Below are 17,696 nucleotides of genomic sequence, written 5' to 3' on the forward strand. Positions count from 1 at the left end.
TTATGCTGCTCCTCCCAACACAGTCGAGAAGTGTCCAAAGCATTTCTGCCCTGAGCACGTCTGGCCCAAAAAAGGAAAAGAGGCCTGGGCTGCTTCTGCTCCTTCTTTTATCATGCAAATCCCGAAGAGCAGCTCTGAATTTCTGCCACAATGAAGGGAGCTGTTTACCACCCCCCACCCACCCTGCACCGGTACAAAGCAGGGTTCCAAACGCAGTGCCAGGACAGCCATGGCGGTGGCTGGCCCTCTGCCCCCTGCACCGGCCACAGAGGCAGCAGCAGCACGGGGGGTCCCTGTCTGCATGGGGGCCAGGGAGGCAAGCAGGGGGAACATGGGCCGTGGGGAGAGTGGGACAGGCCCCAGCTCAGGCTGGGCAGGTGGAGGGCTGTGGAAGGAGGGGTCTGGGGGATGTGAGAGCATCTGCAGTGAGGAGGCAGATGCTGCAGCCCAGGGACGAGGTGCAGCAGCCCAGGGATGAGATGCTGCAGCCCAGGGACGAGGTGCTGCAGCCCAGGAACGAGGTGCAGCAGCCGAGGATGAGATGCTGCAGCCCAGGGACGAGGTGCTGCAGCCCGGGGACGAGATGCTGCAGCCCAGGGATGAGATGCTGCAGCCCAGGGACGAGGTGCTGCAGCCCGGGGACGAGATGCTGCAGCCCAGGGATGAGATGCTGCAGCCCAGGGACGAGGTGCAGCAGCCCGGGGACGAGATGCTGCAGCCCAGGGATGAGGTGCAGCAGCCCAGGGACGAGGTGCAGCAGCCCAGGGACGAGGTGCTGCAGCCCAGGGATGAGGTGCAGCAGCCCAGGGATGAGATGCTGCAGCCCAGGGACGAGGTGCAGCAGCCCGGGGACGAGATGCTGCAGCCCAGGGATGAGATGCTGCAGCCCAGGGATGAGGTGCAGCAGCCCAGGGACGAGGTGCAGCAGCCCAGGGACGAGGTGCTGCAGCCCAGGGATGAGATGCTGCAGCCGAGGATGAGCCCCTCCTCAGACGCGGCGCCTGCGCAGGGTGACATCAGCTCCCGAGGCCCTGAGATGCCGAGCCTGGCTCTGGGAAGGCGGCTCCTGCCCCCGCTCCGGCTGCGCATCCCCGCAGGCACGGAGGGGAGGGGAGAGGGAGCCGGAGCCCAGCCCTGCGGCTGCCCCCGGGGCCGGCTCCGTCCCCGCTCCCGCATCTCCGCCGCGGCTCCGGAGCGTGGTGGCCGCGGCCGGGTGCTCCCGGCGGGCGGGTGGCCGAGGATGCCGCGCTAGGAGACGCCGATGGTGCTCACCCTGCTCTTCTCTCTCTATAAACTGTGCCGGTTCTTCACCATGTCGGGTGCGGAGAGGCTGTCGGTGCCCGAGTGCGTGAGCCAGGCGGGCAGCTGGGCAGGCGGCAGCGGCTCCCGGGAGCACCACGAGGTTTCCCCCGGGGTGAACACGGACGTGAGGGCAGCGCTGGGCCGGATCCTGCCCGCCCTGCACCAGGCCATGGCCCGCACCAAGCAGGCAGCCGGCCCCGCGGAGCTGAGGAAGGGCATCGCTGACATCTTCCAGCTGGTGGAGGAAGCCTGGGGGCTGCCCACGCTGGGCAGGGACGTGGCCAAGGTGCTGTGCGATGTGATGCGCCTGGAGGGGGGCCTGGACCTGCTGCTGAACCTGCTGTACACGGCGGAGCTGGAGACCAAGTGCCAGGCAGGAAAACTCCTGGAGCAGATCCTGGTGGCAGAAAACAGGTGAGTCTGCCGAGAGCCCCCATCCCTGCCTGGCACAGCCCTCCCCACCACGGGCTCGCCTGCCCACCCCCCAGCATAGCAGGCACTTCCCACCCACCCACTCACCCTCCCCAAATTTCCCTGCTCTGGCTGCTTCCAGTGCAACCCCCTCAGCTCCACACCTCATCCCCACACTCAGGCACAGAGGGGCCCTGACTTGCATGACCTGCCCCTCCCAAGGCTGGAGGGAGGAGGACCAGCTCCAGCTCAGGGGTGCTGGTGAGGATCAGGGTGTCCTCATGAGCCACAGCTGGGGCCGCTCAGACAAGACACCTCTGTGGCTGAGCTGAGTTGGTTTGGCTGGTCCAGAGCATCTGATCCCAAGTATCAGGCACGACTCCGCCTTAATCATAAATGCAGCAGAGGAGGAGGACAAAGCCTGTTCCCAGAGGCTTTCTGCTGCTGACCAGGGCTGGAGTGAGGCCATAAGGAGGGGGCTGGATGGTTGGTGGCCCTTGGAGCCCCCCAAGCCCGTGGTCTCTAGCTCAGAGAATGGAGATGCAGGTGCTGCTCCCCAGGACAGGTGAGAGGCGTGGTGCTGGCTCTGCCAAAGCCTTAGCACAGGTCAGGCAGGAGCATGTGTGTGTGTTTGTGTGTGTATGAGGCTGCACACGTGGCACCAACACATGGGAATTCCATCTGTGCTGATGCAGCGCCCGCACGCAACTCAAACACCGCGAGCAGGTTCCCACAAGGTCCCCAACAGGCAAATTCTCTGCTCTACCCTGTGCTGGTACCAGAGAGCAGCTATATACCTGCAGTGAGCTGGGTCAGGATCAGGCTTTTCTCTCCTGGGAGCCCATCAGCAAACAGGCAGCTCTGCCAGCTCTGCTGTCCCTCGGCGTGCCCAAGCCTTTGGGCGCACGTGGAAGAAGCCTGACTGAAGTTCACGGTCTTGCTCCAGCTTCATGGCTGATGTGTCTTGGTATAGGGTTGTAGACACACAGCCTGAGCCTCACTCAGGCAAAAAGGAGGAGCAGCTAAATCAGGAAAGACCATTAGAGTGGAAGTAATCCCAGGAATCATCACTGGCACAGTTTGAATTCAGCACTCATCTTCCTGGCAAGAGAAAGCAGCTGCTGGAGTCACCATCTCTGCTCCAGGAGCAGTAGATAAGCCAGAGTCTTAGGGCAGCCCCTTGCTCCCTGCAGCCTTACACCATCAGCCTCCAAACGATGTCAGGGAGGTGTCCTCCCCAGCCCAAGCCTCTGGCTTAGGGACCTGTCCCAGCATCCAAGTGCAGCAGCAGTGGTGCTTAGCTGGGAGCTGAACCGTGCTGGCTCCATCCTGCAGCAGTGGGGACTCAGGGACCTGCTGGGGCTGTGTTTGTCATTCAGCTCCGAGACTGAATCTGGGCTTGGAGCCAGACTTCTTTTTTTCCAGAGTTTTCCACAGTGTCTGCTGCCAAACCCACCCCAAGGTCAATGTGAGCCACGCGGGCTGCAGGCTTCCCAGAAATGCTCTTCCTGCCTGCCAGCTCAGAGAGGTGTCTTCATCCCCACCATCACAGGGGATGGACATGCCCTCAGCAGCAGCATGGCACGGGGCATCCATGCCAGCACTTGTGCCTTGTAAATCCAGCAGCTCCATCATGGCACCAAATGAGTCATTTCTAAAGCTAGAGATGGAGCTGCCCCTTGCCCCTGGCAGTCTTGTGGGAGAGTGGCCAAGAGCCCATCGATCCCCCGTTCCTCACTCTATGCTGTAGGGCATGACTCCATTCAGCTGTCATTTTAAGACCATCTTTGCATCACAGGGCTCCCAAGGCCAGCCATGGCTGAGCAGCAGCTGGTGGCCTGCCCCCAGGCTCTTGCTGTCCTCTTCGAGGAGAGCACAGGATGGAGGAAATAATCAGTTTTCCTCCACACTGGTGTCCCAGAATGGGCAGATCCCTATCTCTCATATGCCTTGTGGCCAGTTCTGTGTGGTTACTCAGCCAGGTGTGAAACCCCTGTCCTGGCCTTAGCACTGTTCTGGAGAGTAGCCAGAGGACAGCACTGGTGAGTGACAAGTGAGTTTCATCCCCAAACACATATCAGCTCACACCTAGCAAAGATGACTAAGCAGATTTATTTCTAGCCTGGCATTAGCCTACCATGTGCTGTTAATTGCTATGTATGTCCTACCTTGGGCTCTGGTGTGAAGGTCCCAGGCTACACACCCCATGTCCTGTCCCACCATAACCTCCATCAGACCCAGACAGGTTCTTCCAACGCCTGTTTCGTCTGGCTGCATTGCAGCCTGGCAGCTGTGTCCCACAGGGAAACATCTGTCTGACGTGAGGCAAATGGCACTGAAGCTCGGGGCAGTTCATACACCAGTCACTGTTCTCACTCCTTGCCTGGCCGGCTGCCCCTCACCTGCCTCTGCCTCTCCCTCCCGCAGGGATCGGATCGCTCGCATCGGTCTGGGAGTGATTCTGAACTTAGCCAAGGAGCGAGATGTTCCTGAGCTGGCGCAGAGCGTCTCTGGTATCCTGGAGCACATGTTCAAACACACCGAGGAGACCTGCTTCCAGCTCATCTCTGATGGAGGCCTGGATGCCATCCTGTACTGGTGCCGCTGGACGGACCCCGTGGTGCTGCGGCACTGCGCCATGGCCTTGGCCAACTGCGCCATGTACGGAGGGCAGGCCAACCAGCGCCTGATGATCGAGAAGAGGGCGGCGGAGTGGCTTTTCCCGCTGGTGTTCTCAAGAGACGACGAACTCATCCGCCTGCACGCGTGCTTGGCCATCACGGTGCTGGCCACCAACAAGGAGGTGGAGAAGGAGGTGGAGCGCTCGGGGACGCTGGCGCTGGTGGAGCCCTTCATCGCCTCGCTGGACCCGGAGCAGTTCGCCTGCGAGATGTTGGGCAGCAGTGACAACAGCCAGGGCAGGACAGCGGGTGACCTGCAGAGGCTGGTACCCTTGCTGGACAGTTCGAGGTTGGAAGCACAGTGCATCGCTGCCTTCTACCTCTGCATGGAGGCTGCCATCAAAACCAGGCAGAAGAAAACAAAGGTAAAAGGGTAGGTTGGCCTGAAGGAAGGAGATGCAAAAGGGAAGGGTTGCCACAACGGCATCTTGGTGTGTTTTGCTCCCCTCTGAGCTCTCCGAGTACCCTGGTCCTTGGCTGGCCTGGCACGGGTTGTGGGGAGGAGGAGGAGGGAAAGCAGAGTGATGTGTCCTCCCTTTGCACCCCCAGATTTTCAGTGAGATTGGGGCCACACAGAGCCTGAAGCGGGTAGTGTGCTACTCCACCAGCAGCACCACCTCCTCCCTGGCCAAAAAGGTGCTGCGCATGATAGGGGAGGAGGTTCCTCGGCGCATCCTGCCCACAGTGCCCAACTGGAAGCCCTGCGAGGTGCAGACGTGGCTGCAGCAGATCGGATTCAACAAGTACTGCCAGAGCTTCCTGGTAGGGCTGTGTGCTGGGGGAGGGACACCAGGATGGGCCCTTTTGTCCCATCTTGCAGCAGAGGTGTAAGCATCTCACCCAACAGCTTTTCCTGGGACCTTTCCAGCCTGGATTTCTCTTGGCAGGATCATCAGGTGGATGGGGATATTCTCCTGAGGCTGACAGAAGAGGAGCTGCAGGATGATTTGGGGATAGACTCCAGCATCACTAGGAAAAGGTAGGACTGGCAGCAGGGCATGTGGTCTCTCTCATGGTCATCACCACAGTGGCAGAGCCAAGGAAAAGGTCTGTGCTTGTGCCCTTTTGCAGCAACAAGGACAGAGTTCCTCAAAATGCAAAACCTGGACTGCCAGGGCTTTTCCAATGCAGCACACACAGCCCCTGAGGGATTCCTGCAATGGGGCCAATGCATGACAGAGGTGTGGGATAGGGAGAGACCACCTATGGCAAGTAACTCAGAAAGATGGAAACTTACCTGAGCTTCTCCGCCCTTAGCTGAGCTTCCCATGAGGATCAACACTCCACTGTCATACAGCTGTTCTCTTTCTCTCTTCCTTTAGCTCCTTCTTCACCACTGCATGTAGCTGGACTCACCTGTGCAGAGAAAAGACATGGTATCAAATATCTCTAGGTCCTGCTTGGTCCACCAGCCTCCCCTCCCCACTCCACACTTTCATTTGTTCCTCTGCCAGGTTTTTCCGGGAGCTGACGGAGCTGAAGACCTTTGCAAACTATTCCACCTGTGACCACAGCAACCTGGCTGACTGGCTGGGCAGCATTGACCCCAAGTTTCGTCAGTACACCTACAACCTGCTGACGTGCGGCATCAACCGCAACTTCTTGCACCGGGTGACGGAGCAGCAGCTGCAGGAGGACTGTCACATCGACACGGGCTTCCACCGCGTCCGCATCCTCACCGCTGCACGGGGTACGGGGCCCGCTGCTGCAGGAGGTTGGGGGTGAGCATGGAGGGTTGTTTGGGATGAGTTATTGGGTATTTTTAACTTCTGGTTCTGTTTGATCTGCCTAGAAATGCTTCACTCCCCCATAACGCTGCAGGCTGCATCTGATGGGACTGATGTGTTTATCAGCTACCGGAGGAGCACTGGGTCGCAGCTGGCCAGGTGAGTCCTGCAGGGAATGACATGGTGCTGGGCCAAAGCCCAGAGCAAAGGCTGGTGAGCAGTTGTGGCAAGAACATGGAGCTGGGAGCGCTGCAGGCTGCAGAGGGGAGGAGAGAGAGGCTGAGGGAAGCCACAGAGCAAATGGGAACAGCATGTGCCATAAGCTGTGTGGTGGACAGGCTCATTCCCAGTCCTGTCACTGCCACCTTCTCACTCTTTGACACCCTTTCTCACGCTGTGCTCATAGGGGATCACAGCTCCATGCGTTCTGCATGGGCCCAGACATCTGTAAGCAGGCTGGGCTGGCCTCTCAAGGACCGTCTGTTCTCTGTGGGAGCTCGTTCACTGCTCCTCTGTCTCATCACTTCTCAGCCAATGTGGTGGGAAACCCGGGCACTGGCAGGAGCTCTCCTCACAGTGCTGTCCCCTCTTGCCACCAGCCTGCTGAAGGTCCACCTGCAGCTGCACGGCTTCAGCGTGTTCATCGATGTGGAGAAGCTGGAGGCAGGGAAGTTTGAGGACAAGCTGATCCAGAGCGTCATGAGCGCCCGCAATTTTGTGCTGGTCCTCTCACCAAACGCACTGGATAAGTGCATGGGAGACCCCGAGTGCAAGGACTGGGTGCACAAGGTAGGATATGCCATCAGGTGTGGGAGCTTGGTGGATGTTGGAGGGACTGGTGATGGGCTGACACGGACCATAGTCTGAGCACCCGCGTGTTCCTGCAGGAGATTGTGACAGCCCTGAACTCTGGAAAGAACATTGTACCTGTTACAGACCATTTTGAGTGGCCGGACCCAGAGACACTTCCCAAGGACATGAGGGCTGTCCTAAAATTTAATGGTATCAAGTAAGTAACAAGAAACTGTTCCATGGTATTCCTTGATACCTGGAGAGAACGGGTTGCGTAAGCAGTAGCAAAGAGCACAAGGAAATTAGGAGAAAGATGAGGGAGGCAGAACAGGCCAAAGGGGAAGTGAGTCACTTCAGATACTCCAGAGCATGAAGGGAACAAAGGTCCTTGCCATAACCTTTTGTGCTTGGGGCTTCTCTGGATAACAGAGCTCCCCAGCTCATGGCTGCATCCCAACCTGCTCATAGCCCTCCAGCCTGGCGGGGCACGGGGAAGGGGCTTTCCCGCAGCGTCCCGTGTTCCTCCGTTTTCCATGGGGAAAAGGGGAGCTCCTAGAGAGCTGACGTGGAGGAAGGGGGTCTCCGGCTCCTGGCCCAAATGAGCTGTCTCGTGGCATCTCACACCACAGAAAAATGAAATCCCATTTTCCCCTCGAACACAGGTGGTCCCACGAGTACCAGGAGGCCACAATCGACAAAATCATCCGCTTTCTCCAGGCCCGTTCCTCCCGGGACTCCTCGGCCGGGTCGGAGAATGGCCTGGACTGCTTGGTCTCCCTGGGGCAGACCTAGAGCCACCACAGCTGCCTCAGCCCCTCCAGAGACTTCCCAGGTGACCCTTTTTTTATGTGAGGACAAATTTATCCCTCTAGATCTTTTTCCCTCATCTTAGTACCCTGGCTTGAGACAAGGCCTGTGGCTCTTCACCCTTTGAACGCAAGGCCCTGGCACTAAAAGGCCAGTAACTCACTTATCTAGTGCCTGGTGAGCCGAGCCAGTGTGGGCTCTGTGGTGGATGGGTTGTCCTCCACATCTTCCCTTGGGGTGGCAGGTCTGGCATTGTCCAGATCCCCCTAGATGGCTGCAGCTTCCCCCAGAAACATGTCTGAAGAGGATGGATCTTCTGAAGACCGAAAACTGAGGAATTGGTGAGGGGCACATGGCAAGAGGACATGTGAGTGAGAAAAGCAGTTGAGAGAGGATGGTCTGTGAGCATCAGATGGCCTCTGCTGTGTGGTTATCAGTGTGCTCAGAAGCTGAGAGCAAGAAAGGGCCAATAAAAGCTAAGCCCTAATGAAATCCCTGTGTTTGGGAAAGATAACACACTGAGGCCTTTTAAACTGCTCAGCAGGAGCTTTCTCTTGCCTTGTAATGTCACCTTATCACAAGCTCAGGCCCTCCTTGGGGGCCTTTCATCTCCTAATGCTGCAAAACCACCCTGTGCTCTTAACTCTGGCAATGGAAGTTTGGGTTAACTTTCCACAAGTTCTTTGCAAAACAACCCCCTTCCTTCCACCTGACCTCTCAGCTTTACCACTTTATCAGGTCTATACTCATAGGACATAGGAGGCTGGACCATGTCTTTGGAAAACATCTGGCCATGCAGATACAGGAGCTGCTAGTTGCTGGACTGTACCTGGGGGGTTTCTATACACTGGCTGTTATTTTATTCTGTTGTTGGTGCTCTACAGCAGATCTTCCTTCAAACAGGAGCTGGCATATCTCTTTGCTGACTAGTGCTCACCCCTGACAGCCCTGGCTGAGCTCCTCAGGCTCAGGGCTGTCCCTACTCTCAGCTGCCAGCAATACCAAGTAGCATTTGTTTCTTTCTGCTGACCTCTTCTCAGCACCCACCAGCTCTTTCTGCAGCTGCTCACCTTGAAATATCAGGGAAGAGGGAAGTTGCTGCAAAGGGCAGGCAGAGGCTGCTCGGTGTGAGCACCGGCTGGGAGCACTGCAGGTGAGGAACCACGGGCACCCTGACACCCTCCCCTGAATTCTGCACTCCTCACACTGTGCACTGCTCCTCACACTTCCTTGGAGGGCAGGCAGGCTCTCAATGCCATGTCATTTTGCAATCAGGACCAGAAAAGGCATCTCCTACCTGAGTTTGTCTTTTTTTCATGCAGAGCAAAGTAAATAATGCAAAAAGACATCCTTGTTCAGAGCACACATAGGAGAAAGAGCAAGCCATGCCCAGGGAACACCTGCCTGCCCTGACGCAGAAGCAGCAAGCTCCTCTGCCTGTCCCTGCTCATGATAACTCTGTTCTTCCAGGAGGTAACGAGTTTCAGCCACCTTGTCCTCCTCCTGGCCCTCCCCAAAGCCTTGCTGCCTGCATTAACTGACAGGAACACAAACACATTTCCTTTTGGCTTAGATCCATGAACATTTTAGAGAGGGTAAAAAAAAAAAAAAGTGAAATTCTGGTCTTTAATCACAACTTTATGGACAGTTCTTATCAGCTCACAGCTAATGGCATCTTTGCTCTTCAGTGAAAGGTTAATAGCTGTATCTGCCCAGCACTCGTCAGAAATGGAATCGATCTGATCTCCAGATTAAATATGAAGAAGCCAGCAGGTGAGCCCAAAGGTGAATCTGCTGACAGATAAAAGTCACTTGTGAACTGCTTTGGGGAGCTCTTGAGCAACCTATTGAATGTCAAGGCCTCTCATGTCCCACACAAACAGTCCCAAGGACTTTTCTCCCTACAATTCTCAGAAAGATCCTTGTGTCTTGTTCCCCAGGAGCCCTGTAGCAATTAACCTCCCCACCCACCTTTCAACTAGAGATTTACTTCTGCAGCTTAGGCATCTCACCTGCAGTGAGATCCCATCTCATGCCCCACCTGCCCAAACTGTGACTCCTCCTGCTTCCCCATCATTCAGTTATCTTTACTTGAATGAACTCTACCTGCTCTTGGCAAAACATCCCTTCCAGTCTGAGCAGTGTCAAGGAGAGGAATCCTTCTGGTCTCACCCTTCCTTATTCCTTTGCTATGTCCTGTCAGAAAGTGCTTACAGTTGCCCTACTAGACATTATTAATAAACCTGATTTATACTCTAAATCCTCACCTCTTTTCTCTTGGTGTTACATGCTTCTCTCCCTGCAGCCTTCTCACACTTGCTCGCTTGCCATCACGCTTTCTCATCCTCCAAAGGGGCAGAACTGACATTCTCCACACACCATTCTCCGTGTGGACCCACACTCCATACTCACCATTGCACAGACTGCTGTAGTAGCTCACTGCATCCCCAGGGACTCCCTGCCTGCTGCCCACGGTCACGATGCATGGATCCTGTATTTGCTTCTTGGTTGTAGTTCTTGGAGCACAGGCTAGAAAAACTTTGGTTTCATTCTTTTTAATAGAGCATAATAGTTCCCATTGAATTTCTCCCCTGCAAGCAAGCTCACTGGTACAAAGAGGAAAGCAGAGCCAGTACACAAGTTTCACTCCACTAAGCAGCTGCTAGCATTGGCATCCACGGAGCCTGTTGAGAGTGACTTACTTCACAATCAGTTCAGCTACAAACATCAAATGCAACACTCACAGCATGTCCTGTTCCTCAGAGAGACCAATTCTGGCCTCAGCTCCTCAGTCCGACATCTAACTCCTGCCGGTGTCCACTGGCATAACTGCAAGGATCAAGTGGCGTAACACCAAGTTCTTACAGCCTCCTTACTTCTCCACCTCCTGCTTCTCTGCTCCCCAGGTCTCCTGCTTTTATCACAAATGCCTAAAGAATATGCATTTCACATTTACTGCACACTGCAGGACAGGTTACAGACTCAGCACTCCCACAAGCTTTCAAGAAAAGCCAGTTTTGGCTGCTTGCAAGGCCTAAACCTGCCAGGACCCTCATACTCATTCTCCACCAAGGCACGTAACTTCCTGCTGCTGCTTCTTTACTGAAGAGTCTTCAATAAAGAAGCATAAAAATAATGGGAGAGATGTACAGAACAAGGCAAGGACAAATTACATCAACAGATGTACGAGAAGAGCTATCTTTTCATCAACCATAAAAGAGAATGGAGGGTTTATTAATTCTGGAACTGCTAAGCAATTTCACAGCAGATAATGTATCGCACACAGGCGAACAACGTGTACAAGGCAGTGTACACACAACTGTTGATTTATGGCAGTTGAAAAAAAAAGACTGAGGCAATACAGCTAATGCCTTGAAAAGAACAATTATAAGTACCATGAATATGAGTTGCTGGCGCTGACGTATCGTGACAAGGGCAGGAGGAGTGAGGTCACAGACGCCAAATCTGGGGGCACAGTTTTATCTCCAAAGACACTGGGCCCACTCAGGAGTGCTGGGTGTTGGTGAGGAAGGCCTGCTGCTGGCTCTGCAGGGAACACTTACAAACATTGGGGCCTCAAGTTTATCACATAAGCGTCTCTCATTAGGGAGATCCACTTTTGTCAGTTTTAGCTTTACCTTCACCAGTTCAGGCAACTGTCAGTTAAGGGACCTACTTGCATTTCAGTGTTCTCACATGAGCTGTTATTTCTCAAAGGTACCCACGAAATCCCAGGCCAAGCTACAGACAGACAGGCAGGACGTGCCTGGCACTTCTCACTATAAGCACTTCATGCATTACTCCTTCATTCAATTTAAAGTTCATTTAGTCAATAGCCCTCCTGTGATAAACTCCTGCTCATCGTAAGGATTCTGGCAGGAGCCCAGGATGGCATGCGAAATCTGTATGACTTTAGTGACAACACACTGAATGGCAGCACAGACCTTTCTCCTCAACAGCGTGCTGTTGGGTACTTCTGCTCCAGTCTTGCTCTGCAGGCTTTGGTCTGGGCCTCACCCACACCAACAATTAATCTGCTGCACACTGTAGTACTCAGATGGGAACATGTTTGGCAATTAAACAAGAATCTAGTCCTCTCTCACCACTAAAATCATGCCACAGAACCTTCCCTCCCCACCAACCCCCAAACCACTAACCAGTCTGGCAAATGGCCAACAGCTTTTACTCGTGATTGCCTTTTGGGTCTCTTGGGTTTTCTCTGACAGATGAGCCAACACAACGGTGAGGAGACATTCACATCTGCAAATTGAATTCCTGCAGGCCATCAGAGCCATGATTTCCAACTATTTGGCATTTAAAAATCAGTAAGGACAAGCAAGATTCCCCTCCCACAGTAATCAGTCCTTCAAGGGAGGAATAAAGAGCAGAATGGACACCGTTGAGCTGGCCAGTTCCTTGTTGTTAAGTTGCTGCTCGGCCATCGACAGCAGACAGGGAAGCGTGTGAGAAGTGGCTGTAGTCACGCTTTGAGTCCCAGATTTCTATCCCCCTAAGAAAGAAAGAACAGTTAGAGCCTATGGAGGCACACTGGGATGTCAGTGAACAAAGTGAGTTTTAAGGTTTCAAAGGAACTGTTGTACTTCTACTGCAAATCCCAACACATTCTCTCTCCCAAGACCACTGCATTTGTTTTTTAACATGACACAACTTTTGCTGTAATTACTGAAGAAATAGGAAGAGAGATTAAGAGAGCTCCACTTGTTCCATAAAGGAGGACTTCCAAATTCAACTCCACAGTTTGGATCTCACTCTGAAGGGAGTGAGACTTTGAAGCACTTTGAATGTTGGCAGCTACATTATTCGGGCTGCAGGTTTATCACTAGGATTCAGATGCCAGAAGAAATGGACCCACACTTCTGCTCACCAAGGCACTGAACACTTTCTCTCTCATAAGCATAATGGAAAATACACCTTAAGAACTGTGAGCCTCTGTCCTAAGTAGAGTGAAGAGTATTTTTCATACTGCACTTTACAGGTCCTTACGCAAAGTTTAGACATTTGAAGTAAATTACCCAAGAATAGCTGCTGGAATGAGAAGAATAACAGCCCCGAAGAGAAATGGGAATCCCCTCATGAAGTGCAAGCTTGCAGGGTAGAGAGAGTTGAACACTCCTGTAGCCACAAGTGAACACAGCCCTTCCACACAGGCAAGAGAAGAAAAGAGAGCACCTGGAAAAAATATATGAGAGGTTAATGGTGAGATGGCCCTGCCTGCAAGTCTCTTTAATACATCACTTCCAGTGGGATTCTGTGAACCTTTCTGAGCATTTGCACTCTCTGCCAGAAAACTGGTGTCAAGTGTGGTAAGCAAGAGTTGGGAGAAGAGATCAGGCACGCTGTGCTGTCCTGGCAGGCCAACCCAGTCAACTTCTCTGTAGCCAGGACCACCTCCAGAATCTCTCCTGCTGGAGCTGACCACGAACATTGCGTATAGCTGGATTGTAAATGCTTCAGACAGGGCTGTAGAGATCTGTTTACTGCCAAGCACATCTTATCGCTCGTTAAACATTAAGTACGGCAGAAGACTGCACTTTGTAGGTTTAGCATCATAAATCTGGTATCAAGTGTGCACTACCTTCATCCTAATGTATGAAGCATGAGTTGTGCAAAGTTATCTTTTGATCTTTCCCACCTTGATTCCCTCCTCCCCTCTGCCTGCAGAGGCATTCCTACACAGGGCTTTACTGCAAGTGCAAGCAGTCCCAACAAATTACTGGAAGAAAGCAAATAAGTATGCTCCTCCTACGGGTTAGCCATAATCTTTCACATGGTCAATGATACAACCCTCTAACAACACTGTGTTTCTTCTGACAGTTACTGATCTACAGAAAAGAGTCATGGTCAGGGAAATCTCCATTTTCTGCTTGTTATAGAATCCATTTTAACTCTGGGTCCTTCTAAAAGTTTTGGAAATTAAAGGATGGATGAACTATTCCCAAGCTTGAATGCAATACTGTCCATCTGGCTTTTACTCTCTGGTCCTCATCTTGAAAACGTAGCAAGTCTAAACAGCTGAATGACAATTGCTCTGGAAAAAAACCCAAGTTATCCTGGGCCTGAGGGTGGACGCAGGAGCACAGAAGGAGCCAGGCAAGTCCCAAGCTCCCAAAGCAGTTTGAATTCAGTGTTCCAAGAAGATAGTGTCTCAAGAGCTGGCTTAAGCATAGTGGCCAACTGCTTACCCTGGTCTGTCTCACCGACCAGCTTGGAGAGCTTGGCTCTGATGACTGGAGTGGCTGCCATGGAAAGGAACAGAATCCCATAACCTGTGAGCAAGAAAAAGCACATTAGGGAAAGCTCAGCTGAAAAAGAAAACCCCCAAAGTCAGTCCCAGGAATGTGTGGCTCCTGGCAGCTCCCCTCTGCTATATTTAGACACTCCTGTATCTCGTAATGCCATTTAGCCTGTGTTTGCAGCATAGTACAGCTTCTGGGAAACTCTATATTCTAGGGACTCCATGGTTGCACTTTCAGCTACAGCACTTGGCCAGCTTTGCTGTTAGCAAGCCACAGTTTTGTTTGTACATGAGCTGAAACAGAGGCAGAACTTCCTCCACGTGCCTGGACGCCCAGAAGCACGCTGCCCTTCCGCATCTACCGGCACCTGCAAGCTAAGAGCCTGAGAAATGGGGATTTAAGAATTCAGCATCACCTGTAAACATCAGCGGTGTTGTAATAGCAAGAGAAATCACGATCAGTCCAGAAATATTGGAGATCAATCCTATCTCTGCCACCCAGGTGTCTTCGAGGCAGAGCTGGAGTAGCCGCAGGCCTGCCAGGCTGCTCAGGTAAGCCAGGTAATTGGCGGCTGAGCCATACCCAATGAGGTCAGAAGCCCAGCACAGAGGGGAGCCAAGCTCGTATATAACAATGATGTCCTTGGTTCCAAAATGTACAGTGACAATAACAAAGAAAGCCAGAGAGTAAAGAACAAGCTTTGGCCTGGAGCTCAGGTGTTCTGGGGCTGTGTACAGCCTGTAGACAGCCTTGTAATGGCTGAGCGTGAACAGCTTGGCTGGTTTCTGCTGCTTCACTGACTCCCGAAGACAAAAAGCCGCATAGAGAGCGGCTGCAAGACTGGCAGCGAACACAAGCCAAAAGGGGTTGATGTAGCCCTGAGCCTTGCGCCACTGGCCGCCGCCGATGCTGGCCAGCATGCCCGCCGTGCCCAGGCACGCCTCCAGGATGGCCACGCGGAACGTCCGCGCGCGCTTGTCGCTGGTGTCGGCCACGTAGGCGAAGCAGCTGGCCAGGATCAGGTTGTAGTCTCCCGTGAAGCTACTCAGAAGGCGCCCAAGGAGAAAGAAGCCAACGTGCAGCTGCAGGTACATGACCAGGAGATAGATGGCCGCTTGCAGGGCCATACCCACTGCCGGCAGGATCAGCGCCGGCCGGCGCCCCACGCTATCACTCCATGGCCCAAAGAGGGTCACGGAGAAGACACCAACAAAGAAGCCTCCCAGGTTGATGTAGAGGTTCCAGTGGGAGACCAGCGCTTCCACCTCCTGCAAGACAAACAGGCGCCTGAGGGCCCGGGCCAGCAGCGCCCAACATGGCCCCGGGAAGCGGCTGCGCGCCGCCCCCACCCGCCCCCGCGCAGCTCCCCCACCTGCCTCCCGGGGTCGTGGCCGGCGCTGCCGTTCCCGCAGCCGGTAGAGCTACTGGAGTTGAGGCTGCTGTAGCCATACTCGGCCCCGAGCCGGTCCCAGAGGTACTGCGTGGCGAGTGGGCCCTGCAGGCCGAGCGAGAGGGTGGCCAGGAACAGGAGCGGCTCGACGGCGGGCAAGGGCGGGCGGCAGCGGCGTGCGGGCGGCGGCGGGGCGGCGGGGGGCTGCGGCGGCGGCGGCGGGGCGGCCATGGCGGCGGCGGAGGGCTGGCTGAGGCTGAGCCGCCCGCTCCGCCCGGGACAGCCCGCCCGGCCCCGCCGCGCTCCGCCCCGCCGCACCGCGGGCTGGCTGCGGGGCCGCGGCGCTGCCTGGGGAAAGAGCGGGCTCGGCGCTGCGGGAGAGCCGGGCGCGGGGCTGCCTCCGTTCCAGTCGCGGTTGTGTTAGTTATTGATGGCTAAATAAACACACACTGAAAACCTGACAGTTATGTCGTCTTGGTGCTTGTGTTTCTCCCTTTTCTCCAAACAAAGGAGAAGTTACACCCAACATTTTAAACGCACCAAGATCTCAGAAATACAGCTGGTGGGGTGTGATCACGTCTATCGATGTGCAGCACGTTAGAAAACACTTCTTCAGGACAAAATAACCTACAAACTGTAACACACCAGAGGTTTCAGCTGTGCTGCTAGGTGGCCTGTTAGGTTTGGTCTGCCTCGAAGATCAGTTCGGTGAGGAAAGAAAAAGTTTGCATTCAAAGAACACAGTTATAGAATCACAGAATGGGTTGGAAAGGACCTCTAGAGATCATCTCAGGATCTTGTATTTGTATAAACTAGAGTAGCCCCAAATTAATACAACCTGTCAGCACTCCATTGACACAATCAAAGGTGTGATTTGGAAGCTCTAATGCCAACAGATCCCTCTGAAGACAGAAGCTGTTCATTCTGCAGTAACACACAGAGCTTATTTACAGTACCCGTGAAAGAAACGGGACTCACCTAGCAGTGAAGCAGTTGTTGTGCATGTGCTACATGTAAGGAATTGGTACAATTCACTCGCTGAGGCCCTTCTGTGCAGCTGGAGGCCAACCTTCACGTGGCAGAGATGGAAAAACAAGGATTCCTTTTAGATTTTCATTGCAACCTCAGGACACAAGAGTGGAAAGCAGAAAAATGTCTTTACCATTGCCTGATTTTGTACCTTTTCAGACCTTAATTCAACATTCAGTGGATGCAAATATGTGGGAGAATACAATTAATTTGAGAACGTTTTCTCATTCTCTTTGTAATAAGGGTAAAATGCCAAAGCTCAGGACTGGCGCTTAGCTAGGCATATTGCTGACAAGAAACAGCATCGTGCTAAGTCAAGCTTGCAACAGAGCCACAAATTTGCAGCTCTGGCAACTGAAACCTCGCTGGTTTTCAATGATCAGCATGTTATTGAAAAAAAACAAGCCCTGCAAAAAAAAAAAAAGCACGAGAGAGAGAAACAGCAGAAGCTCTTTGTGGAGCTCACATCAGATGACCTGACGTCTGTGCTTCTCTTTCTCTCTGCTTGAGTAAGCTATAAACAGAGCTGAGAGCATTTATCGCAATAAAATGGAAATGTTATCATCATTATCTAAAGTGTGATGCACTTGCATGATCTACCAAATAAAGCCATCCAGGTGACATTAATGAGACACTCCCTTTGGAATTAAAATCCTCAGTTCTGTTCCGGTGTATTTACAGAACCGCAGCTTGTATTGGGGAAGTTTCTTGCAACCAAGACAAGAATTGCTCATAAATTCCCAGCAGTGCTTTTGTTTTCTTTCTTTTGTTTTTTTTTTTTATCAACACATCCTGAAAGCTGCCAAAGCTGTGTCTATAAACCTGCAAGATCAGAAGGGTGAAGAAAATAGCCCAATGCCTACATAGACAAGTCTTCCCCAATCCACTGAGCATAACAGGCTACATAGGAGTTACCAGGTTCCCTCTTTTGGTCCTAAGCATTTGGTGTAACATCCTGGACTGCCAGACCTTAACATTTCCCCTATTGCTCTTTGAGTAGAAAATGGAATTGTTGTGATCTACTCCAGGTGGTCCTGCTCTGGCAGGGGGGTTGGACTGGATGATCTTTTGAGGTCCCTTCCAGCCCTTAAGAGTCTGTGATTCTGTGATCTCTGGATTGCTCAAAGACGGGTGCCCCTGCTCCCGGGTGGTGAGCACTCTAAGTGCCTTCCTGCACGGGGACTTGATGTGCCATCAGGTCACAGGAGCTCTGCTCTAATGGATTTTGCTACCCAAAGAATTTCTCAGCAAATACAATGATATTTATCAAACATTCTGTGTAGATGTTTCTAGTCTCTAT

The 17,696-nt window shown here is 53.3% G+C and overlaps 2 protein-coding genes across 3 annotated transcripts; one reads left to right on the forward strand and one right to left on the reverse strand.

Annotated features, from left to right (window-relative positions):
* Positions 1-1,174: 1,174 nt before the first annotated feature.
* Positions 1,175-7,727, forward strand: SARM1 (sterile alpha and TIR motif containing 1). The gene is made up of 9 exons (XM_010200522.2): positions 1,175-1,716; positions 4,141-4,759; positions 4,944-5,156; positions 5,282-5,373; positions 5,849-6,084; positions 6,187-6,280; positions 6,721-6,910; positions 7,009-7,130; positions 7,576-7,727. Exons 1-9 carry the CDS (start codon positions 1,262-1,264, stop codon positions 7,703-7,705), a joined length of 2,151 nt encoding a protein of 716 aa, XP_010198824.2. The 5' UTR covers positions 1,175-1,261; the 3' UTR covers positions 7,706-7,727.
* Positions 3,836-15,598, reverse strand: SLC46A1 (solute carrier family 46 member 1). Of its 2 annotated transcripts, XM_062012545.1 has the most exons (7): positions 15,350-15,598; positions 14,393-15,245; positions 13,924-14,007; positions 12,754-12,910; positions 10,133-12,230; positions 5,632-5,750; positions 3,836-4,596 (listed from the first exon to the last, which is right to left on the reverse strand). In XM_062012545.1, exons 1-5 carry the CDS (start codon positions 15,596-15,598, stop codon positions 12,143-12,145), a joined length of 1,431 nt encoding a protein of 476 aa, XP_061868529.1. In that variant the 3' UTR covers positions 3,836-4,596; positions 5,632-5,750; positions 10,133-12,142. The 2 variants fall into 2 exon arrangements, with proteins under 2 accessions (XP_061868529.1, XP_061868530.1); XM_062012546.1 differs by lacking the exons at positions 3,836-4,596; positions 5,632-5,750 and adding an exon at positions 9,485-9,511.
* Positions 15,599-17,696: the final 2,098 nt, after the last annotated feature.

The sequence above is a fragment of the Colius striatus genome, chromosome 20 (assembly GCF_028858725.1).
Source record: "Colius striatus isolate bColStr4 chromosome 20, bColStr4.1.hap1, whole genome shotgun sequence".
Classification (NCBI taxonomy): Eukaryota; Metazoa; Chordata; class Aves; order Coliiformes; family Coliidae; genus Colius; species Colius striatus.